Source organism: Eptatretus burgeri, chromosome 2 (assembly GCF_056783735.1).
Source record: "Eptatretus burgeri isolate ZD-2024b chromosome 2, Ebu_testis_v1, whole genome shotgun sequence".
NCBI lineage: Eukaryota > Metazoa > Chordata > Myxini > Myxiniformes > Myxinidae > Eptatretus > Eptatretus burgeri.
Genome location: NC_140962.1, coordinates 92060757 through 92087192, shown reverse-complemented (window position 1 = coordinate 92087192; position 26436 = coordinate 92060757). Strand labels below are relative to the sequence as shown.

General features: G+C 40.7%; 1 protein-coding gene across 1 annotated transcript in view; it reads left to right on the top strand.

The window, feature by feature from the left end:
* Positions 1-26436, top strand: part of LOC147032565 (uncharacterized) — a 62673-nt gene that overhangs the window by 14226 nt on the left and 22011 nt on the right. Inside the window, exons 3-4 of the mRNA XM_085870307.1 lie at positions 8044-8289; positions 10744-11015. Of these exons, the coding sequence (XP_085726433.1) occupies positions 8044-8289; positions 10744-11015 (518 nt within the window). The remainder of the gene's footprint in view (positions 1-8043; positions 8290-10743; positions 11016-26436) is intronic.

Sequence of the window (26436 nt, the reverse complement as noted above, 5' to 3'; positions counted from 1 at the left end):
GCATATCACCAGGTTATCATGCCTACCCTTGTTTGAAGGTCTAATATTTTTCATGTAACTCATTTGTTTTAATTTCATCAAGGTGTATAAAGTGTCAAGTTGTATAAAGCAAACAGAACAATCTATGGTGGCTCACCATCTAAAATGAGCCGGAACTTGACTTTTTTTCTTTTTTGAAAATTATAAAATATTAAGCTCGTTTGATATTATTCCCATTGGCACACCTAAAGGAGTCCTATAAAATATATTTTATCAAAATGTGAGATTTCTGATCACCTCTGCTGTTAAGGTGAGCGCACTCAGAGCAGTAAATGCCTCTTGACCAGCATGGAGAAGTTCAAAATCACTGCCATCCTAAGAATTTTGGCCTTTGTGCACTTTTAATGATGATGAGAAATGAGAGGAATGCACAGTGCACAATTTACTGCAGCTCTAAAAACTTTCTTTCAAGCCTTATCTCTGCTGTTGCTTCCCTAAAGAATGGAAAAGTTTCGGTCGACGTTCATCAAACTTCCTTGCTCGGCATGCTCTGCATCAGAACAATGAAAAACAAAGGCATTAGCCTTCAAGGGAAGGAGGTGGTGGGGAGAGGTTTTGAGGAGTGGGTACCTGAGGGTCAAAGAAGGGGTATGCATTTTCCATGACATCTTACAGGGCGTTGTGAACACAAACTACTTTCCTCCTTGATATCCTGTTCACTTCCCTCTGCCTGTATTATGGAAAATGATCTTTATGCAGGGTGTTCCTTGTTAGAAGGTCGTGATATATCATTACCGATACAGAAGTAGTTTAGCAAAACATAACTGGATCTATTAAAACCTGTTTCACTTCGAAGCAGTAAAAAAAAACAAAAACAAAAACAGGAAAATTAACTTCTTTTTTTCGAGTTGGGAAAGACATCTGAAAGGAAAGTCAAAAAGTTTTCTCCTCCAACAATGACGGAAGATCCTGTGCATGTGAAACTCGGCACAGATGTTGGTACATTTCCCAGCCTCGGTGGTGTCATGGTTCGAGTGTCTGCTCTGAGTCTGGGAGGTTGGCTGTTCGACCCTGTGGTCGGGTCATAGCAAAGACTTTTTTTTTTAACTTCCTTGCTTGACACTTTGGTACGTGCTACTTCGTTGCTTGACAATTTGATCAGCATTTCAAAAGGATAGAACATTGACAAAATAGCTATATATTGGCAACAATAATGATGATCCTAATGACCTCCTCCTGCATTGAAGTTCGTTGTGAGAGAACTCGTATTGTATTATTTCAATGTACAAATTTTGAGGCGATGGATGAGTTTAATGAAGTCATTGGAATAGAAGGCATGTTTTCAACTCTGAAAATCATTGAAATGGGGTAAAACCTTTTGATCACCCTCGTGCAGCTCGTGATCACAGACCGACCGACAATGCCTCTTTGAAACACAGTTTAACGATACCACAAAATGCAATGCGGCGTGAAGGAATTTCAGTCTTGCGTGTTTGCAACTTTCGGTAGTGCTTGCAAATATGTCAAGAAAGAGCTCATTGACACATTTAAGAGCAAAAAAATGCATGATGATGGCCAGTCGAGAATTTCTATGCTCCCAGTTTTGCTTCTCTGGTTCCCACACCTGAGACAACAACAGAAATGAGCAATTTTCTATTTTAAAAAAGTACATTACTATCAGGTAAAAAATCTGGAAAGTATCCATACCTTTATGTATTGCAACATCATGTATATACTACTTTTCAAAGCAGATATTTGCCAAACTTATCTCAACTGGTGGCAGATTTAACAATTACCTTGTCAACCTAACACACAGTAAAGCATGTAGAGCGTAAGACTGCCAAACATGCTGGGGTCATGCCACATACAAATCACCTTGAAGATAAGTTGGTTGATCTGTCGTGAACAAAATGGAAGGCCTCGTTGATTACAGGCCAAAGAGCACAATCAACTGAAATCTCATGCTAGCATAAAGACTCAAGTCCAAAGTGGGATGCCTCCAGAGATCCCTCTGTCAAAGCAGTTTCATTCATGAAACCTCAGGCCGAAGCACTCGTCTTCATACTTCTCTTTTGCGTTATACGTTCTATGAGTGAGATAGTTCAATAAATGCAAACAATACAACAAAATAAACTATTCTTACCCCAATTTGGGAAAGATCATTGAAGTTGGATAGTTCTGTCTGAAATATAAACAGCAAATTATTTGGCCTTTGTTACAATTTTTTATGTTCACAAGGCAACTCGAGCACACACCATCCCTTAAAATGATAGTATGCTAAGCAGTACTTTCTATGGCCTGCCTTTTATGCTTGAAATTAAATATTTGATAACTCAAGATTATTTACTTCTGCATTCTGTGAGAGTTAAATACGTAAGATCTCCTGAATGCCTTATATTATTTAATACTTTTAAATACCATTGGTTACAGATACACTTGTACGAATGTATGCTCAATGGCATCGACAAACACATGCGAGATCCTATTCAAATACACTATGTTTTGTTGTCAGAAAGCAACCGATTAAATACAGCTACCTGTGCTATGTGGCCACATTTCTTTGACAGTAGTGGTGGCCTCATAATGAATTCCGACAGATGGGTATCAGCTTCATGGAATAGAAGAATGTTTGAGTTGGTAAGTGACTTAAAAGTGTCAAGTAATCACTGAAAAAGATAGACAAACTAAGAGTAACTACTCTTGAACGGGTGAGAGTGGGATATCGATCTCTATTGAACAGCATTATGATCCACACCAACTTTAACATCAGTGCGCAGTAACCTTGAGTTATGACAATAGCTTATATCAACAACAATTCACAACTAAATTAGCCGGCCAGTGCAAACTTTTAATTTCCCAGGATCGACAATAAAAGTACAATAGAAATGCTATAAGTGGAAACATTGACGGAGGGCTTTTCATCTCCAAGGGGATTGACGTCATGGCACACCATGATTCCGGATGATTCAGTAGAATAGTCAGTGGAGGTATGACTTGTAAGCATTGTGAGGAAGTTACAGATAGGCCAATAAGTATGTCTGATTCTAGTGCTGGGGGGTTGGATAATTTGCTACTTGAGTGAAAAGATCTGGCTGAAGGACCTGAAATTTTGACAAGTGAGACTGCAAGGTTAATCCGCAGATCCTTAATTGGCAGCAATTGACACTAAACTTGGTGGTATAACTATGTTTCATACAAAAAAGATCAAGAGAGAGGGTTGGGGAATTATTTGTTATGTTTTTGAAAATATAATGACAGCTTAAGGCTACTGGTGAAGCTTAGATTATTAGATGTTTGTGCACTAGCCTTTCAGGTGTTTGGCCTGGGTTGGAATCTCCACCCAGACATGAACTGTCACCCTGGTGCTTCACATGCAGGGTGATACATCAGTGTGTGCACCATCCATCAGATTGATGTTAAGCAGGAGAACCCATCTGCTGACAATGGTCGTTGGTGGATGTTGAAGATCCATCAGCATATTTTGATAACAGTGGGTGAGTTATCCCGAGCACCATGACGAAATTCCGACCGGAATGTTCAGGGGCACTGCATGAGTGGCACAGCCATGCCTCAGTGATGATATAACCGGCAGGCTGAATTTATGATTGAATCCCAGTAAAATATGCATTCGTGAGAAAAAGCTTGCAATTCTCGATTTGTATTCTTCGTTTTAATCCACCACTACCCTTACTCCCTTTGCATATCATGTCAATGACCCCCCTTGTGATGTCCATCCAAGGGAATCTTTTAGCAATTAATATAATTAATTGTAGAAGGATAGCTGAAGGCTACTATCGAGTCATATGTAATGTGTTCTTTTTATGCAATTAATGTCTAATCTTCTCCAATAAAATTTGACACTGAGAGTATATTATGAAGTTTTTTTTTAACTGTTGAAACACATCGAGGAAGTCTGTAAAGCTGAAACATCTGTCTGCACAATGCTGTCAGTATCACGTATGATTGAAAATTTTGGGTGGTGATTTGTATTCCGATGCTGTGGAGACATTTCTTGGCAGGAAAGAATGCGTTGCAGGTGCAGGGGTCACAAGAATGCAGGGGAGAGCTTAGGGTGTGCCATGCCACAAAAGAATAAGGTGCTCAACGATCCCTGCCCGACTCCCTTTCCTGTCTTTGTGCTCTTGGTGTTAAACAGCGAGTGCTACTGCAACTTCTCCCATTCCACTCCCGACCCTCCTTCTGCCTCGCTGTCTGCCTACAACTCCCCACCCCTCCAGGTCACGCAGCACGTCCCCTCTCCTTGGAAAAAAAAAAAACACGTTTATTTTCGGTTTTTTGCTTTTGGAACAATGACATCGCATGGTCATGGCCAAGCAGCAGAATGAAAATGCAGAAATAGTTTCATCTTTTGTCTATGAACAATGAAACATTCAGGAAAAGTGGGGGTCCTCTAGACCTTCAAGTTTGATCCACCATGAAGACCTACAAGCTGGGAAAGATTAATGGAGCAGGCCTGTGTCTGCCATATTTATACTGTTCACATTTACGAGGACAAGCTTTACACGTACGGCATCACCATTTGGGGCTCTATCCAATCAAACTGCCAATTAGTAAAGCTGGGCTAACTCATGTGTCTCTCGATTGTTCTTCGTTCGTATGCAGCACAATGCTGTTGGGTAGCATCATTGGCCGAGGGTGCTGCTGTACCACCAATGCAATGCCCTCTGCTGATTAGGGCAGGAATTTGTTCAGGGTGCTGGCGATAGCTCGCCTACTTTCACAAAGGACACCATGGGATCTTTAAAGTCCACCAAATAATGTCAACAGACGGGATACCTGTTTAACGTCCGTCCGAGGGACGGCACACACATTGATGAATCGCCATGCCTGTGAAACATCAGGATGACAGTTTATAGCTGGGTCGGGATTCGATGCCAGACTAGACAGCTTGGAGGCGAGTGTGCATACCTCTAGGCCTTCTGTCAGCCCTGTCTCTTGCTACATAGTTACCACAAACCTTCATGTTTATTTGCTGAGATGTTGCGGTGTTTGTGCTTCCTGCACATGCTGTTCTGTCGCGCAGCATGCTGTGCTGAAAGAGTCCCCCCCACACTCATGTGGGAGTATTCACTACTCAATTTCAACAACAGTTGGCCTTTGGGATAAAATCTTGCACAAGCTTGCGACTAAACGCTGCATTAATCGTCCGTGTTAATTCATGACAGTTCCTGAAGCCATTGCTGTTTGGTAGGTGATGCCAATATGACCCATACCAGAATCTCCTGCTTCCCATAAGATATGACAGAAGTTTTAGGACAATCTCATATGAAAATTTTGTATTGGGCCTTTTGTGGTTGTTACTTTAATGCTGTTATTTTAACCATCTTCAGAACACATGATTGCTTCTTCCTTTAAGAGAAGTAATAGTCGGCCTCTTTTAAGCACTTTGCTTCAAATTGGAAAGTGCTGGATAACAAGTGGTCTTGTTGATCCTTGTGGGAATGGACTTGTTTCCATTTTTCTCGGTGCTTAAAATTGACTTGCTTGGATTCAATCACGACGATATCATTTTTAGATTCATTCGTTTTACTTCCACTATCATCGTTTCTTTTGAACGTTACAAAGTTAGAGATGAGATTTTGTTGCAAATAACTGACAGGGAAACGAAATAGTTCTATTGGTGTCATTCCAATAACATGGTGTAGAAGTCAGCTCAGGGGGCGGGTTTACAGGAAAATATCGTTTTAATGGTCGAGTCGTACCATCCTTCAACGTAATACGATTTCTCGGCTCGCATTGTTTTTACTTCTGCCTTGATTGTTTCAACAGCAGTGGCAACCTCATCTGTCCACATTTCAGCTAGTGTACGTTATGCAACTTCCGCTTGGTAATCCCTCGGGTCGTCGTTTCAAACAGTTCTTTCCGCACACGCCCAGCATCAACACAGGAGCCTCCTTCAGCTGTTTTCCGAACCAAGTATGGCTCAATGGCAGGACACAAAGATGACCTGAACTATGACACAACCAGACAAAGAAAGCACATTGAAGTTCTGTGCAATTACTTACTGCACCAATCAACATTTTGCGTTTAGTTTCTTCACAGTTGTATAAAAGTTCTCACATCGAAATAATATCCACAGTTTTGGCATCTGCCTGTTTGATCCTCCGCATCTCGATTCTACGTCGCAGAATTTTGAGCCCCACCTTGACATCATGCTTTCGAGACCTGCAACCCCTGAAAAATGGGGATACTCGTTTTTATAAAACCATGAGTGAATGATTCTATAATTTGTGTCGGTTAATTACCAGAATAATTAATCCTACACTGGATGCTCTTCGCAGACCTTTAATATACAGTACATGTGAGGGAATAGCAGTTGGTGAACCTCTCATCTGGATAATAGTGTCATTGTTTTTCCGATCTCCACATAATGATTTTTCAATCTGTTTGTAATCCAACGTTTTATTGTATACCAGCAGGTGTACCCGATGTTGCCCCGTGCTGGTCTCATCCTGTTGGTATTTTGAAAAAAATCAAATTTGTTTATTTTTTGTATTTTCTTTTGAGGGGGCATAAAACACTTCCCTATACCCACTAAGGGATGAGGTCAGGGATCATTTCATGTTACATTTCACATAGCTACAAAGGCTTAGGTACTAAAGTGAGATTAAACAAAAAAAATCAAACTTTTGGTTTTTTTTAGTTTTCAAAATGTTTTTGCCTAAAACGCCCCCCCCCCCCCCGGCGCTCTCTGATGAACCTCTGAAAGTTTGACGAAGATCCGTTCACCCATCTCTGAGAAAAATGGCGACACACACACACACACACACACACACACACACAAACAAATCTCTTATAATATAGATAACAGCATCGGTTTGTGGGGAAAAAGATTCCTTCTGTCAGTTCGGGCAGTAATTTGGAATTTGGCCATTGTGCCAGAGATAGCTCCCCTACTCTTCGTGAAGGACATCATGAGATCTTTAACATCCACCAATGAATGTTGGCTGATGAGACGCCAAGTTTAACATCTATCCAAGGGATGGCACACACATTGATGAATTGCCCTGCTGGTGAAACACTAGTATCACAGCTTATACCTGTGCTGGGATTTAAACCCAGGTTAGACATCTTAGAGGCGAGTGTGCGTACCTCTCGGCCATCCTGCCAGCCCAGTGACCACTTTTGAGATATCAAGTGCAGCTGTATTCATAAAAACCTAAAATACACCACAAAACTCTATCATATGGAATAAGCACTCAAAACCTCCTATCTGTTGACATAGATGGGACAAAAGTGTAGTTGTGGCCTCCAACTTAGCTCTACCCTGTGAAAATATCTGCAGTCTATCACCACCCTCTGTAATGTCTTGTTCTCCATCCTCAGTGGCAGGTAAACAAATCTGTTTGTCATTCGACTGTTTTAAATTTTGTATTGGTATGTGTCCATTGTTATTGTGAATTTTGAGATGTGAGTCGACTCTTGCCAAGTCGAATGTACAGTAAAGTAGCGTAAGCAAAATGGAGGAGGATTTTTGTTGGCCTAAACTGTACACTGCACAGCATTAGCAATGGCTCCAAGGAGCTGTATTGGATCTATTGAAATTGTTGGACTTTATTCAAAACGGATGAGAATCCACTGTGAAATACCAGGGCCATTTGAAAAGATGTAAAACTGGTAGTTAGGTTGCCATTCTTGTTGAATTAATTATATGACGAGTTGCTTTATAATACTGTGAAACTCAGTTTGAATCCCATAAAGTATGTCGATCTTTCCATTGCTTCCTTTCAGGTAAAGGTACACTGATGTCTTCCAACATCCTATCATTTATTTGATATGTTTCCGGATTCAAACATGAACCTTAGGTTACTGCAGAAAAATGATAAACAGTAATCATATCAATACTCTTAATCATCCCTGACATGAGTCTTCATCTTTGTTGGGCTTCCTCAACGTGGTGTTCTATCATGAAGCCGGCTGTACGTATTTCATTGCTAAATATTGTTGTTGTAGACTGATCGGCTCAACCTGAAGGCATGTGATTCTTTTTTCATCATTGTTTTTGCTGTTGATTTGCTACTGCTACTTGTATTCTTCCTTCAGTTGCGAGCGATCCGAGTCCACCACCAACCGCATCAAGCAAAGATATTTTAACTGTTCGAACTTCTACAGCAAGAACGTCTGTGACTGAGAGCTCTTCTGTGTCCATGAGTAGCAGAAGAAGCAGTTCCACAATGGAAATCACTTCAAGCTCTGGGGGAAGTGATCTATCGAAAAATGTTGTCAACAACACCAGGGAAACCACTGAGAACACTTCAAGCATAACTCCTACTTCAAACAAAGCAGCAGGTGATTTACTATTTCACATCACCATTGCAATTTTCATGATTAATTATTCCTCCAACAACGTAGTCTGTACTTTGAAGTAACTGTCCAGTTCTTCATAATGTACTGAGTTATGATATCCATGAGTTTCAAGCTTAAACTGCAGGCGCCTCAGCAAATACCAACACTTGTGTCTTTACGAGTATCGCACAGTCATGAATATGGTTGTAAAGGTATTAGACAATACTAAACATGACTGCACAAGTATAGGATGGGTATTCTAGGTATTTTATTGACGAAACCAATACTAAAAGTACAACAAAACATAAAAACTGCATTACTTTATAATAACCCCAGAAAAAGTGCACTTTTTTGCTTACAAAATCAAGGCTCATGGAAGAGTGAGGACCAAGGCAATATGCTGACAGTGGGGGCAGTGGGATAGTAGGTGGATGCAACAAGCAAGAGAAATGAGGAGAGAAAGGAGAAGGGAAACAGTAATCTGCAAGTAAGTGGATTGGGTTAGATAGGGTTAATGGGAAATACAATAGATTCAGGTAAGGATGAGGGAATGACATGAGATGTCAGCACACTGCCTGCTAGAAGCCCTGGTGGGAAGAATGGAATTCAACAGCTTCAGGAAGGCCGTTCCACAAATAGGTGAAAGATGAACAAAGAAGTGGAGGTGGGAGGTGAGCTCGGATTTTGAGAGCATAACCAAGAGGGGATTACAGGAGCATTGTTCCATTGAACATTATTCCAAGAGAAAGTCGGATCGAAAGGCCAAATTAGCTATTTAAGAAGTTGTTTGTCCCTTGTTGGCAAGTCGGGTGCATCCCATTACAAAGCATGGTCAAGACTATATAAATTCTTCTCAAGAATATTGAAAAAACATTTAATTGGGTGAATATGCCAGGTACTATACGATTAAACAATATACTGAGAATGCTTTGTGTCAAAATGCAGCATTCGCATCTAATTGAACTGGATTTAACACGCAGAGTGAAATTGTATTTTCTGCCCTCTTTCCCTCTTGTTGAATGCAGGTTTATCTCTTGCAGCCACAGATTTAAAATTACTAGACATAAAATTGTGTTCAAAGCATACCTCAATCTTACTTCCACAAATCTGCGTACCCAGTTCACAAACGAGTGTGCCACCATCTGTCCATATTCTTCTCTGCCACTCTAAAACCCTTCGTTCTTCCACAAACCGTTTTTGTTTTCCTTCATCGTGATTTCCTCCTCGTTTTCATTACCCTCATTCTCATAGAAGTCTTCAACATCAAAACCCAAGAATTCACATGATAGACGAACATTTGACAGAGACACCAAGAATGTGGTTGACGAGCACAGGGAAATCATGCCATAATTTCACTTTTGTAGCGCAATTGTTTTGAGTATCTCCCTTCTGTAAAATTGTGTTCGTGTGTTGGTGCATTCCAGCTTCTCTCTCCAGAATTTCGAGGCAGCAGCAAAACTGTCATCCACATTCATGTTCAATCTTCACTCAGTAATTTTTCTACCTCCCAATAACTCATCTCGTGCATCTCGCTCTCTCATTCCCCTTTACAGACTCCTGTTATCAGCAATCCCAATGGAACAAAGTGCAAAAGGGTCAACCCCCAAGGCAGTCACGATGCCATGCCCCTGAGCTGCACAGGCGGATTAGTAGTAAAAGTAGTCGTAGTAGTAGAATTAGTTTAAAGTTATCCGCAGTCCATGTTTTCTCATCTTTATCCCAAATGCCCCCCCCCCCCCAATTAAGATACCCCTCTATCCTTCATCATCTCGCTTTTCCACGAGCTTCGCTTATGTATAAAACACAAAATTAAATTAAGGCCACAACAGTAGGCCAAGGCCTTTGTATGTTTTGAATGGCTGTTTTATTGTTGAATGGCAATCTGTGACCATGCAAGGTTAATTTTCATTGATTACAAGAAGTACAACTTCACGCTGAAGCTTGTAACTTTCATCTGATACACAATTTGCATGGAGTGACAAGGAAAGCCAAACAAAAGTAAAAAGTATTCATTCTACACATAAATTAATATATCATTTTTCAGGGAAAAGCCCACCCATCGGCAAAATATATATGTCAATTAAAAGGATTGATCATCCACAGAGAACTCCATGAGTATTTCCTAATAATGCAATAAGTCGGAGAAGCAAAAGAAGACAAATAAGTAGCAAGCTATATAACATTTCACAGATATTCTTAATATAAGCAAATCTTGTAGAACTTACTTTCAGACCAAAACGTTTAAGCAACTTATGATTGCAATGGATACATGCAAAGGCATAGGAATCTAGACTCTGAGTCTAGGAGGGCAAGTGTCACCTGACCTTTAAGCTTAAAACCTGAAGGTTAGATAGTTAACACTGATGTATCAGTAATTATTTTCTGTGCATGTACTTTTATTGTTCCAAGTGATGCTTTCATATACCTGACTTTTCTTTTATTCTTACTTCATCCTAGTCACTGAAACTGAATTTTCATCAACAATGATTGCAGTGAACACAACCAGCTCGGACAATGGAATACAAACTACGACTCTCAATAACACGACTGCCAAGCTCTCAGAGTCAGAATTGACTTCATCTGAGAACAGCATCAGTTGCACCGTGACCCCCACAGTGCCGACGTCCACAACTCAGACAAACTCTGAGACTGACAGCACGATGACACCACCTGTTGTGATCCAGAGCTTCACTACAACAGTGACCTCACAAGTCAACAACTCAGTACAGGTGAGTATCAGGAGGGCTTGGAATGTGGAAGGCGATATGTCGGGACTGACCATTCATAAAGATTACAAATGAATTGAACATGAAGCGTTGTACACTGAACAATGAGGGTTGAATCGGATACATTTAAAATGAAACTGCACCCATTGGTGAAGGGGAAAGAGATGTTTCCAAGCAATTCACTTTGTTCTGAACGACAAAACATCAATGCTTTCAGACAGACATTCATGTTCTCTCCGCCTTACCAAGCCAATTTCAACGCCATATGATACATAAATGTCAAACTTTGCAAAACAAGATAGTTTCGTGGTTTGAGATTGTATCAATTTTTTTCATCCTCTGTGTCCTCCTCCCTCCTCTCCCTCCACTTATTCTCTTCTTCTTCCCCCTCGAACATTCTTCCTCTGTTGTGTCTCTCTCCACCTTACTGCCGTGTGATTCCCCACTTTTCACTGTATTCTAGCTGTTCTGTTCAGTTTTTAGATTTTCCATGAACCTCAACGTTGCATGCAAAAAAGGCAACAACAAAAAAGGAAATTAAATGGTCGAGACGACTAACACAACCTGAATTGCGCTTCGCATAAAGTTACTCAATATATATATATATATATATATATATATATATATATATATATATATATATATATATATATATATATATATATATATATATACAAATAATTTGTTAATTTATGCACAGCTCCGTGTCGGAGATATCATTCCTATGATGTCATTGGCCTCGATCAAACAGATCTGCCATTATACGGACCTGTGCATGGGTACAATGAGCCTGAACAATGCAGCATATTTATCGTAGGTTGATGGATGTGGAGCACGGTGTTAAACCAGCTTTCTTTAACTTTGTCTTCTGCAAGTTGGTATGGTGAAGGCACCACATGTATTCACTCAATCAAAGGTTGATAAAACACTCAGATTCTTTATGTGGTTTGTCCCTTAGCGCAGGTGAGCAATGTAAGGAGAAAATCACTTTTAGTTTCACTTTCCTTTTGATGTTTTTAATCAGATATATTGGAAAATTATTTTCTTCATGATGGACACGTATAGAGATAATCAAAATATATCTGTGAGTGTTTGTTCCTCTAATTGCACAAAAGGAAGGAAACAAAGTAAAGTTAAAAAAACTAATCCTTCATATTAAAAAAAAATGGATTACAAAAAGATTTTTTTTTTCCGAAGATCATACTCTGAGCCATTGCTTGTGTAATCAGTCACACCACTATCAAGGTTCAGGCCTGACAGGTTAGTGCAGATGTAGCATGTTTGCCTTTGAAGCTATTTGTTCTGAGTTTGATTGCCAGCAGAAAAGGGTCTTTACAAGGAAGACATAATTGGGTCAGAGTGCACCACAATTTGGAGCTAATTTAACCAGACACAAAAGTGTTATGGTTAGAGTGCCCTCTCTGAGTCTAGGAGGTCAGTGGTTTGAACCCCGGCTGAGTCACACCAAAAGGTTTTAAAGATAGTATGTGCTGCTTCTTTGCTTGATGCTTAGCACTTAAAAAGGATACAGTACAGACAAACAGCCATACGGTGGCATCCATAACACAGGTTTTGATTGGTCTCATGGCCTCCTCATCATTTGAAGTCCCTTGCAAGAAAAATAATAATAAATTAGAACAGCACTTGGTGGAGTGGAAACCTCCACCGGCTGAACAGTTTATGTCACGTATCCCACTGATAGGCTGGATCTGCATCCAGACCTGAAACAAAATCTAATGGGCTTGTTCTTGTCACATACCCAACCCATACACTAAGTTTTGTCTTCACCCATCCACAACGTTTGACATGTCCTGCTCAGTCAAACAAACAGACAGATAGACAAACAAACAGGAGTGAAAACATAGCCTCCGTCCACCTGGCAGAGGTATACACTCCACCGAGAGCCGTTATACTTATTACATGAAATGGTTTCCCGGGAAAGTGGCAGCAGAAACAGTACATAGGTTTAAACTGAAATTATATAGGTACCGACAAAGTGAGTCACAAGTCCCATGACATGGTTTTAGCTGCTTATACAATATCTGCTTATGCCATGTCTTTATACTGTTTTTTTTCTTCTTCAGATAATCCACCGACATATAACACAATGTATATTTGTCTGTCCCCCTTCATAAGGATAATTTAAGTGGGGTTTTAAAGGCCAATCTTTTAACACGACTGTGTGTTCACCATGGTCTAATTTTTAAGACAAAATAATTGAAAAACATTTTTCATGAAGGAGTAATTACGTCTCTTCTGTTGGAATTACAGACGGTGACTTGCAACTGGGCCTCATGGGTGGTGTACAGAAGCGTTTTCTCAAATAACAATAAATACAAGCAACATGGAGATGGAATTCACTGCACGTGATGTGGAATGTGCACAGAGCAAAACGAGTGTTCATTTACGTACGTAGGATATCTCATAAATGAAGAAGATAAAAGCACACCTGATGCTCGGCCAAGGTTTCAGACTTTGGCATGCTCATGAGGTTGTACCGTGGAAACTAAACATCCCAGAAGATAAAGAAAATATGGTCACGTTTGGACACTTGGTGGTTTAAAAGAACGTTTTTTTTTCTTGCTAAGAATTGAAACATCATATCCTCCAGTCTCCTTGAATATTTCGAATAAAATAATTCCAACCCATCATATATATATATATATATATATATATATATATATATATATATATATATATATATATATCTATATATATATATATATATATATATATATATATATATATATATATATATATATATATATATATATATACACACACATACACACACACATACACACACACACACACACACACACACACACACACACACACACACACACACACACACACACACACGCACACACATATATAGTAATAGATATTTATATATTTACACTACCGGTCGAAAGTTTAAGAACACCCCCCTTTTTCCAGTTTTTACTGAAATTTAAGCAGTTTAATGTTTCAAATTAACTCTGAAATTAAAGCATAGAACAAACAAACAATTGCAGATAAAAAACAAATCATGGAATCGTTTTGTTGAACAAAATTTAATCTAAATTTTTGACTCATCAAAGTAGCCATCTTTTGCAGATATAACAGACGAACATACTCGTGGCATTCTTTCCACAATGGAAATCAAATATTGTTTGGAAAGTTCTTCCCAACACTGTTGCAGAAGTTCCCACAAATGTGTTGCACTTGTAGGTTGCTTTGCTTTCACCCTTCTGTCCAGTTCATCCCAAACCAGCTCGATGGGGGTTTAAGTCTGGAGACTGTGCTGGCCATTCCATGATTTGAAGCCTACCATCTTGTTATTTTCTTCGAAGGTAGTTCTGACATAGCCTGGAGGTATGTTTTGTGTCATTATCTTGCTGTAGCATGAACCCCTAACCAACTAGGCGTTGACCGGAGGGTATTGTATGGCGCTGCAAAATGCTGTGGTAGCGCTTTTGGTCCAGGGTGACAGTCACTCTGTGTAAGTCGCCGACTCTGGATCCAGCAAAAGAGCCCCAGATTATCACGCTTCCTCCTCCATGTTTGACAGTTGGGGTCACACATTGAGGAACCATCCTTTCGCCTACTCGATGGCGTACAAAAAGCCTGCGTGATGAACTGAAGATTTCAAACTTTGATTCATCGGTCCATAAGATCTCCTTCCAGGTTTCAGTAGTCCACTGGTGGTGCTTCATGGCCCAGGCAAGCCTCTTTTTCTTATTTTGCCATCTTAGCAATGGCTTTATTACTGTCACTCGACCTGTCAAACCTGCAGCTTGAAGTCTTCTCTTCACAGTTGAAACTGAGACTTCCGTACTTCGACCAGTGTTAAGCTGTGCTTGAAGCTGCTGTCCTGTGAGTTGCCTATCATGCAAGTTGTTGACTCTCAGAAACTTGTCTTCTGATTGCGTTGCGGCTTTGGGTCTGCTAGACCTCTTCCTGTCAGAGTTTCCTCCAGTTTCCAAGTGCCTTTTGATGGTGTAGGAAACTGTACTCACTGACACCTTGGCTTCTTTGCAATTTTTCTTAAGAAAAACCGACACTTATAAGGGTTATAATGGTCTGTCTGTCTTCCTTTGTTAATTGTCTTTTTCTCGCCATTATGACAGCAATATTCTACTTCCTGCAGTGCAATATTGTCCAAATAATGCTTCAGAAGGTGCAGCAGCACAGTCTCTTCCAACACTGCTTTTATACAGACAGAGGGTTTGCAACTTTTAAAAAACTTTTTAAACTAAACTTAAAAAAAAATCTCTGGCAGTTTACCGCTTCGCTTTGTACCAGTTCGGGTAATTCACTGGACTTGAACTGCAAAAATTTCAGTTAAAAACTGAAAAATGGCGGTGTTCTAAAACTTTTGTATATATATATATATTTTATTCCAAAATATATATATATATATATATATACACACATATACAGTATGTGGTTCCAGCAATATATATATATATATATATATATATATATATATATATATATATATATATATATATATATATATATATATATATATATATATATTGTTACGGCCACGGGTCCCGAGTGTATTATGAGGGGGTTAATCCTCGTTTCTTCTTGGAAGAACTGGACCTACGGCCACTGCTCTGAATTAACTTCATTTTATGGTGGGTTGCTTAACAACCACAAACACCAATCAGTTAACCACGAGTTCCAGTGTCCACCGTCGAATTTTACATTTAACTCAAGACCATGTGGCCACCTGACTGGTGAACGCACCTGCAGCGATGCACCAATCTTATCTTGATTGGATCTTAAGTAAGGCGGCCGAGCGTTTACTGCTGGTGCACGCCGACTATCTATATATTATTTCTGTTAACTTCTGCACGTAATTTGACGTATCTCCTCCAAAAATGCAGGACGGATTGTCGCCACTTTCGGCATGCGGGTGCTTTGTGGTCTAATGAACAGCATGGGCTATGTGAGATCGTGCCAGACGGAGAGGTTTGGGAATTTTGGGCGATTTTTAAATTTTTACATTCGTTTGCATGGTGATGTGTTACGTCACCGCTGAGAGGCGTATTCCGTCATGACACCATCGGTCATTCGCTGACATCATTACGTCTGTCGTCGACAGACCGTCACCACCGAGAGGCGTCATGCCACTCTGAGAAAACAGCGTCTGCAATGTAAAACCCTCCTCTGCACATGCCGACGACCTCAGAAGGTGAATTTGACAAAAAAATGTAACAAGAAACATTGTATTTAAAGGAAAGATTTATTTTAAAAATATATTATTTCTGTTAACGTCTGCGCGTAATTTGACGTTTCTCCTCCGAAACCGCTGGCAGGAATGTGCTCATTTCCCATATACTGAGGTTTCTTAATGTGACGAAGACGATGCACTAAATTTCTAAGCTGGAGTTGGATGACAACGTGGCTTCAACAAGATTTTCAACCCATCGACGGCTGCATTTATTCCCCTTCGGTCGCCATCGCTGAACTGCTGTCTGGTAAGTGCTGCCATCTATCCAAAAAATATGAACTCGAGTAAGGGAGTACTAATTGCATCGAACACTGAACATAAACACAACTGATAATAAATAGTATAGCTCAGAACATCAGCAATGGTTGTCATGTTTTAAAATTCAGCGTGGAAGGAGGGGAACGATGAGCGCCAGAGCTCTGCCAACATGATGTACCCCGATTGGCGCCTTCCCGTACTGAACACGCCCTCTTAGACTGTCAATTTGTGTCTGAAATCCAACGTACTTCCCGGAGTGAACACGCCCTCTTAGACTGTCAAATTGTGTCTGAAATCCAACGCACTTCCCGGACTCAACACGCCGTCTTAGACTGTCAATTTTTGTCTGAAATCCAACGTACATATTAAAAACACCCGAAAATAAGTTGCAATAGGCCTACGTCCAGATAACCTCAAAGGCTATAATCTGAAGGTAGGGGGAACCAGGGAACGGGTATGAGGTCATCCCTTCATTGCCCGGATTCTCTTCTTTTCGTTGTTCTTCGAAAGCGCGGAGTCCGACAATAGATTCTGTTCCTTGAATGCGTGTGTGTTAACTGTTCAAATGAAAGAGGTGTTCGATTGTCGGATGCACCAAAACAAGATGCAACTCCCAACCAATACAGGCCTGACTCATGACGCCATGTTCGGGGCGCTGGACGAATGCCAGAAAGCAGCCATTTGCCAGAATTACCGAGTGAAAATGTGAAGCGCTCATAAAACATCAATGGCAACCATCACCTTCCCGTTCAGCCTGACATGAAAAAGAGCCAGCCAGGATCCAGGGAGCAGCTGAATGGGGCATCAACCATTGATGGAAAAAGGTGGATGTCAAACGTCGATGAAAGAGAGGTGGGTGTTGAACGTCAATGGAAAAAGGTGGATGCCTGAGGTAAAGGATCTACAGCCATGTCTGACAATCAGAATAACTGTTCAGTAAAAGCCCACAGTGTATTTAAAGAGCAGGTTTTGGGTCGCTGATGACTTCGCGTGATTCGAAGGTTGTAATCACATTAATAATCGTTGGGAAATTATTTTCTTACATTTGAAACTGAAAATATGCTAAAATTAACTTTTAAGTCAAAACTTTTGTCAGTGATCGAAAAACAGACCGGAATTTACCGAAGATGCAATGACGTGAAGTTCTCCAAAAACATCGTGAACATTCGGAAAAAGCGTGTGGACAATGGCAAGATGCGAATCGGAAAGTGATTTCAGTGGCGATGAAATTGAGTGTTTTCATTCCGATATTGCCGAGGACGAGTCGGAGGATGATGGGAATTTATACTATGGAGTTTCTGACCCTGAGCCATATAAATTTGAGCCACTTGCAAGTGCCAGAAAACAGCCTATTTCGTATACAAGTGGCAGGACTGACTGCCTTACAGTTCACACTGACAGACTCCACCAGACAGATTGGTTTGTACACTTTCATTTTCTTGTTCGATGCAAAAATAATGTAAAGTTTGATTCGTCTGTGACTTGATATCATAATTTTAACCCTCTAGTCACTCAAGAGTCAGAAATAGAATGAATCAATAATGGACCCAAATATATTATACACCGTAGCCTTGGCGTTGAAGTCTATCTGACAGCTGAGCTCGACCCCAACGAAAGTGAACAGTTAGAACAAACCCAAACTTTCAAGAGACTGTTGTGGCAAAAAAATACCAAAACATAGTTTAGCCTCATTGGGAAATATTCTACCAGATTTAGAAAAAAAGTTGAAAATTGATCAATTTTTTACAATTGAAATGAAATAGCCCAAATTGCTGATGCTGTTAAAAAGTAATTTAATCAACAATGAGTTGATTTGTTGAGAATTTTTTTCATGCTTGTGTTTTTCAGAAAGTTTATTTATGTGTTTTTCCATGTACTCTTTAAGAATACATTTCAAGGTTTTTCTCACTTAAACTCAACAATTGATTCTGTGACAGAGCAGTATCTGGAGAACTTGTCAACCAACAACTCATATTCACAGAGTGGTGATCAGATGTGTTTATGCCTTCGTAATCCTCGGCTGTGAAATGGTCACCACAAATGACAAGTCTATCCGAAGGGTCCTCTTTACCCGTTTTCTTTGGGGGAAAATTCACCCGTTTTGTTTGTACAAATCTTATCCACTGTCGGCGAATGTTTGATTCCTTCGGGAAACGGTGGGAGCGATTACCCGTTTTCCAGACATTTTCGCAAAACATGATGACACACTTACGAGGCATGATGTACAAATATCAAAATAACTTTGTTCTACAATAATTCAAAATAAAAAAGGAAAATATAGACAGTTGCAAGCTCAAAAAAAGCGAAAGAACGGCCCGCTGAACTTGACACTTCTTCAATGAGCGAGTGAGCATCCACTTTGTGTTGGAGAAGGTGACGTCAACATCCATATATGGCACACGGCTGTTTTTTTCAAAAGCCTCGAGAAATAACCACTTTGGAGTTGAATTTCATTAAATTTCCCAATAGTTGGGCAACCACAATAGTTTGCATCAAACTATTTAATGCCCACATATAATCATATTGATAAATTTTCAGAACATGTTTGGTGACCCGCAACCTGCTCTTTAATCAAATGTCCTGTAAGTGCAAAGTGTCTTGATGGAAAGGGAATAGAATGTCTCCATCAGGCTAATGGCTATCTTTCGCGTGCATGAATAGTGAATATCGCTCATGCAGAAATGAAAACTGGTGTAAAATCATTCATCATGAATGTGTCGTAAAGAGGAAAAGTTTATCCCACAAGAAAGAAAGGGAATCTGTTCTCTACCCTTCTCCAATGCATGAAAGAGTTGGAATCCCATCAGACACTGGGATGGGTCTATTCTGACCATGCATTTATGGAAATAACTGTCTGAGGACCTGGATACTGTGTGCATTAGTCAAACCCGATTCTGAAATTCATAACTATATATGAAAAACATATATATATATATATATATATATATATATATATATATATATATATATATATATATATATATATATATATATATATATATATATATATATATATATATATACTATGGGTTGAACTCCAACAGACTCATGTACATTATTATTATTTAAGCTGCCGTATAACCAAATGCAATCCCCTTTGTATGTAAATTTGTAAAGCAATTGCAAAGTGCACGGTCTTGCACAAGCACTTGTGCCCTCTAATGACAATTAGGGGTGCTTAACAGCATTGCCTGCGGCTTGAGTTGGTACTCACTCAATCCATTTGCATCAATGAGCTTCCCTACAAGTGGCAGAACCTAATTCGAATTGAATAATAATAACATTCCTATCAGCAGATTTAAGCTGGAAGCTTAACCATGCGATGATGATTGATTGCACATTTGCGTCGTCGCCATATCGGTTGCTTTTTCACATTGTTTCCGTGCCTCACTGAAAATTAAGTAGTGTAATTGCTCCAGTGCCTCGAGCGGTGTCGGGTTGAGACTGCTGTTCTGCAAGCACATGTTTTTCAAAAGTGCGATTGTGCCAAATGAACAGGTTTTTTTTATTTAGTGCCTGTTCACCAGCCAAACAGCCATTTCATGGAAAATCTTTTGTGATGAGAGTCAGAATACTCAGCTCACAAGTATAAAGAGCAGCTCCTTTTATGGTGTATGCCTGGTGTTGGCTTAATGGTTTGGGTGGTGGGCTTGGGATCCTAGGGTCCTGAGTTCAAATCCTGCTCAGCTGTTGAATTAATACCAGGTGGGGTTAACTTCGCCTGTCATCCTTCCAAGGTTGGCAAAATGAGTTCCAAGTTCCAGCTTGCTGGTATACTGTGTCAGAGTGGTGACCCATGCAGGATTGTGCCCAATAGCCAAGGAGACTGCTTAAGCAGCACCAACACTCTGCACAGAGTATGGTCCCAATCTTCTACTCTGCCTTTTTGGGTATCACTAGTCGGAAGTTTCATTGATTTTGCCATTATGATGTAATGCAGCAGGGCGTGGCCAGAAATTGCCATTGAGAAGAAAAAACGACTTTCTTACCTTTGCACAATTAGTCCGGGAGCCAACCTGTGTACGAGGCTGTTTTAGGGTTGGACCTTACAGCCTCTGCTATAAAATTTTACACCCCCAGGATGTTTAGATATATGTTTGCAGTTCATGAAAACCAATGTTGGCAATTCATAAGCTCTTGCGAAAAATTTTGGCGGACGTTTTTGTTTGAGGAAGATTTGAAAAATTTGATAAAACAGCAATTGTCAATAAAATTTCTAAAAAAATTAAAAAATCACATTCATGAAAAATAAATGTGAACTAAATGTAACAATTCAATCAGTGCATTGTAAACTGACAAAAAAAATTGCCTTTGTGGAAGTAAACCTCGTAAAAGTACATAATTTTGTGAAAAATGCCTTAAAAATAACGTTTTTTGAAGATGGCCTTTAGAACTTTTCTTATCATAGGCAGATGCTGCATTAGAATACTAATTTCTCTTAATGTGATATGAACATGGTATCCATGGCTAATTAAAACAGCAAATTTGAGTGAGTTCTATCAATTTTTAAAGAGAAAATTAACATTTTTGTCAACCAAAGTTACCCCTACCCCCAAAATCCTCTTACTCTATTGAACACAGTTCGGTTAAGGTTTGCTGGATCCAGGTTGGGTACTTCACAGTTCACTCTTCCAAAGGAAAATTCAATGGTGTTTGGAGTGACATGGCCCTGGAGCAGACATACAACAATGAAGGGAAGACATCGCTGTTCAAAGGCATATCTCAGGCACCAGCTGCTCGAGATAAATATGTGAAGACAGCACCATTTCTCACAGCTGTATCAGAGAACATAAAGTCTATGGCTAATCTAGGCCAACAGGAATCTACTCATCATGGAGAAACACATAAGCAGGCAACAGAAGAACATATGAATGTTGAGGAGATCAAGAAAGTGATATGCCAGCAGATGATAAACCCATTCCAGTGTAACAACCAAGTGGATCTGCTCAATAGAGCAACTGGTGAGAAGGATGCTTCAAAAGACTTGGTCCATGCTCAAGCTAAGGGCATGGAAGCCATTATGAAAGCAGAAGAGGTGGTCTCTATTAAGATTGAACCACTGAAGCTGGTAACTTTCTCCTCACAGAAGAAATCAAACCCATCAAGGAAACAGTTTAATCAGGATCTATCAAGATGAGACTGCAACTACACGTGTGTTGTGTTTCTATCGAGATGCCGACCCAGTCACAAGACAGATTGCATTTTCCCATGAGTGGACAGACTATCCATCATCCCTGTTTGAGGTTGATCCACGCTTAGCACAGGGGTTTGTAATGCGCAAAGGCAACAAGTCTGATTTCGTGGCAGTGCTAATTGCTGAAGCTGAGCAGGATGTTGTTTTACAGCTGCCATCATTACCACAGAGTGACCTATACACAGTTTATCTGGTAGACATAATGGCATTTGTAAATAAATACCAAAAAATGGGTGCGAAAACATTTGAACTTCCCCAGCTGTATCTTCGCAAGCTCCTGCAGTTGAAACCTGAAATGTGCAACTGTGTCAACATCATTGGTGATCAGTATGATTTTGATGACAGCCATATTTGAAGGGTGATGAGCAGCAGAGGAGAAACCAGACAGACCAGGCAAGACAATTCTCACCATCCAAGAGTCTAGAAATTCCGGACTGGAATTTACTCATGAAGAATCCAAGAAATAAAGGAAATCTTCAGAACTTCATTGGCACTTCCCTTTGTGAGAGTCCTGAAGCTATTCCAGATGGAGTGACCATCATTATTGGTGGTATGATGGAAAACAAAGGTCACACTCTTTCCATCACATCAGCATCAAGTTCAGTTCTGGACTTACCTTGTGAAGAACATGAAGAGGCAGACACAAGGATTATTGCTCATCTTGCATATTGTGTGGAATATCTTGATCACCATCGAGCTGTTGTGCATGCAACAGATACAGACATAATTATGCTGTGTATATATCACTTCTGCTGCTTGAACACATTGCAAGAACTCTGGATACAACGGCAGAATCAATACCTACCTATTCATGAGCTGGTAGAAGTGTTGAGCAGGAAGTACCAGAAAATCCTCTTGATGTCGCAGCTACACTTCTGTGCACATATGTGTTGTGTGGATGTGACACAGTGAGCTACCCATTCAGAAGGGGAAAAGAAGAGGTCAGGTCAGGTATGGGAGCATGTGCCAGAACAGCGCGTCGCTGCGTCCACTTTCCGCCGGTACTCCAGGGGCCTCCGTCTGGCCATCCCCCAGGCAGATGCCAGGCCCATCCCCATCTCCTTGAGATGATGGTCAACCTGCTGCAACCATGAGGCACGTGGTCAGCCCACTGGCCTCCTCCACTCATGAGACTCCCTCGCTGAGAGAATCTGGTGAGCAGGATCAGCGTCAGGAAAATGAGCCACATGTCCATACAGCCGCAGCTGACGCTCACGGACTATGCAGGTAACAAATCTCATCCGAGTCTCTCTCAGCAACCGCTCGTTGGACACAAAATCCGACCAGCGATAGCCAAGGATTCTTCGAAGAGACCTGGTACCAAAGGAATTAAGTCTCCGTCTCAGATCCTTGGTCAAAGTCCAAGTCTCGCACCCATAGAGCAAGACTGGAAGTACCAAGGACCTGAAGACTCGGACTTTCGTCCTCCCGCACAGGTACCGGCAGCGCCACACCCCATGATCCAGTGAATCCATGACTCCCCAGGCCCGACCCAGACGTCTATTGACCTCCGGCTCACAACCTGCGGAGACATGAATATCACTGCCAAGGTAAGTGAATCTATCCACGACCTCAACATCCTCACCACAAACAGACACAGACAGGACAGCAGCATCCAAGATGTCACCGAAAGCCTGGATCTTAGTTTTGACCCAAGAAATCCGTAATCCCAACGGCTCCGACTCCTCATTCAGCACCTCGAGGGCCCCCAAGAGGATGTCTAAAGTCTCCGCAAAGATGACTGCATCATCTGCAAAATCAAGGTCCGAGATCTTGACATTGCCAAACGATGCACCGCAACTTGATCTCTCCGACATCCTCCCTAAAATCCAGTCCATACAAGTGCTGAAAAGTGTGGGGGCAAGTACACATCCCTGACGAACTCCAGTAACAACTGGAAATAAGTCAGAGATGGTACCACCACACTTCACAGCACTCTCAGTACCAGAGTAGAGTTCAGACATCAGATCGATCAGTTTCGGTGGCACCCCACGAAGACCAAGAATCCTCCAGAGGACATCCCGATTCACTGAATCGAACGCTTTACAGAGATCAACATAGGCTGCAAGCAGCCCCTGCCAAAACTCTCGTCTGCGTTCGGTGAGGACACGAAGTGCAAGGATACGGTCAATCGTTGACCTCTTTGGTGTAAAGCCTGACTGCTCTGGACGCTGGTGCTCAAGCAGATGGTGGCGAACCCTATCAAGAATTATCCGAGCAAAGACCTTGCCCGGCACTGAGAGCAGCGTCACCCCTCGGTAGTTGTTGCAGTCTTGGCGATCACCCTTCCCTTTCCAGAGAGGGACAACAAGGCCCCTCTTCCAGTCAGTTGGGATGATGCCTGTGTTCCTGTGAAAAGAAGAGCGGCACAGGTTTCTCTGGGACTGATAGGAAACCTTGCCCACCTTGTTGATTTTGGAAGAGATAGTGAAATGGCAGCAACAGAATGTGTCATTGATGAGGCCAGAGTATACTGGACTGCTCTGCATGGCCAAAAAGGGTTCAGCTGTTTGGATACCCTCAGGCAGCATATGTTTGTCTCTTCAAAATTAGACCTTAGGTCACTGCCAGCAACAGAAGATGCGTTTTACTTCCTTGTTTTAAGAGCATTGTATCAATTGCTTCTGTATAGACGTGCACATCTCAGTGACCGAGCACTTACCCCAGCCACAACATTTGGCAGAACCCTTATCAATGGAAAACTGGTCCCAATTCTCATGTCTAAGCCAGCCAAGCCAAACATAGACAAAACGGTGTCTTGCATGTGCAAATTATCCAAATGTCTGAAACGATGTTCATGCAAAAAGGCTGCTGTGCCTTGCTGAGTGACATGCATATGCCTTGGTCAGAGAGGTTCATGTGGTGGAGTTGTTTCAGAGAGTGACTCTTCCTCTGAAGAGGATGTTTCATGTCACAATATTGTGTTAATCCATTTCTAATTTTATCTTCCTTAAAACCATGGCATGTAAAAGTATGTTCTTGTTCCTGACCCCATTGATAGTCAAGCATTTCTGAGTTGCATAAATCTTTTGTTGTTTGACATATAACCTTGTCAATTGTAGGTAGGTTAAATCTACACCAATTGTGATATAGGAAATGAACTCCTCTTTAATATGAGGGGTCATTTGTGTATATAGGTTTAGTGGTTATGATTTTAGGACAATATGAATTACCCCTACCCCCATCCTACATCTTCGCTTTTGCCAACATTTTGTTATCAGAGGGGGCTCGCAAAAGTGTTGACTGTGTTGTTGCGCAAGAGTTTCACCATTGCCAACATTGGTTTTCATATACTCAAAGGGTGTCTCTTTATGAAAATCAACACAAAAATTTTATAGCAGACCGGGCAATTTTTTTTTAATTTTGATTGGTTGGCTCCCGGACTAAATTGTTATTATCATTTTGTTTGCATTGTTGTGTTAAAATGCCTTGTGTGGTGTTAAATTATGGTGTTAAAATGCTGTTATTGCCAGAAACAATACAAAATATTGCAGGGTCTTCATGCAAGAAAGTAAGACAGAAAGTTAATCTCCATATGGATACACTAATTACACCTTTAAAAGACCACATTTATTACCTCCTTAAATTTGGTGCAATTTTGACACCCCCCCCCCCGCCCCCTATTCCACATATGTGTCAGTTTATACCAATCTCAATTGCTCCCCTCCACCTATCTAATATTTGAAGTTTGTCTCAAAATTGTTTATTATATCAGAACCTTGTCTCCACAATGTCATACCAGAACTTTGTTTCTTGAATATTATAACACATTAATGCAAGAGCATCACCGAGTCTTCTGACAGGACGGTGCAGAGTTAGCACACATTTACCTTTGAGCTGTCTCATCTGGGTTGGATTTGTGACCTGACTATCAACTGTCAGATTGGTGATTCCCATGCAGAGAGTTGCATCAAAGTGGACCATCCCACGGATGGACATCAAGCCTTTTCCAAGATGTGTTTCATTGTGGTCATGTTTGTTTGGTGTTGGAAGGTGGTGAAAAATTCCTGGACCGATTCCCTCTTTCTTACAATGAAATCATACCCGGAACTTTATAATCACAATCGTAGAATCTTGTGGGATCTGCAATCTCCAATAAACTTACGAGCGGAAAGTAGGCCCTGGGAGCGGAAGGGCGAGCCGGCTGTGAGTAAGGCACGTTGCCAGGCAGGCACTTTCAATGCACGTTGTGTATAAAACCTAATTTCGAGCATCGTGAAGATTTTTCTCCACCCTTCCTCTTCACTTGTCTATCTATCTGATTTTTATCCAATTAGTTTTATTTTTGACTTTCTTTGTCTTTTCTTGACCACCATCGCAGTCACTAGAGTAAAGGGTGACCGTCATGTTCCTCCAGTTTGTCCAGTCCAGTGTCAATTATATCACTCAGGAGTGAGTTGACCATCTCTTTGTCCCAAAATCCTATGTTTATTGGTCAGGTAAGATAATCTGGTTTTCCAGATACGAAATGTCTTGGAGGTTCTCCCAGAGTAGTTGGCTGATTAAAGTGATTTCACTTTGCTTTTTAACAGTCAGCAACGGTTTGGTGTTGACACTATATTAGCCATGTTAATGTAATTAGTGGTTAATTTATAAATACCATCCATAGTTTCAAATATTCTGTCAAAATGTAAACAAGCAATGGTTTATAAGCCAACACTTCATTAAGATAATACATTACTGGATGACAAGCAGTTCATTTTGTGATGAATGAGCGCAAAGCTTCCAACGTCAATATGAGAAAA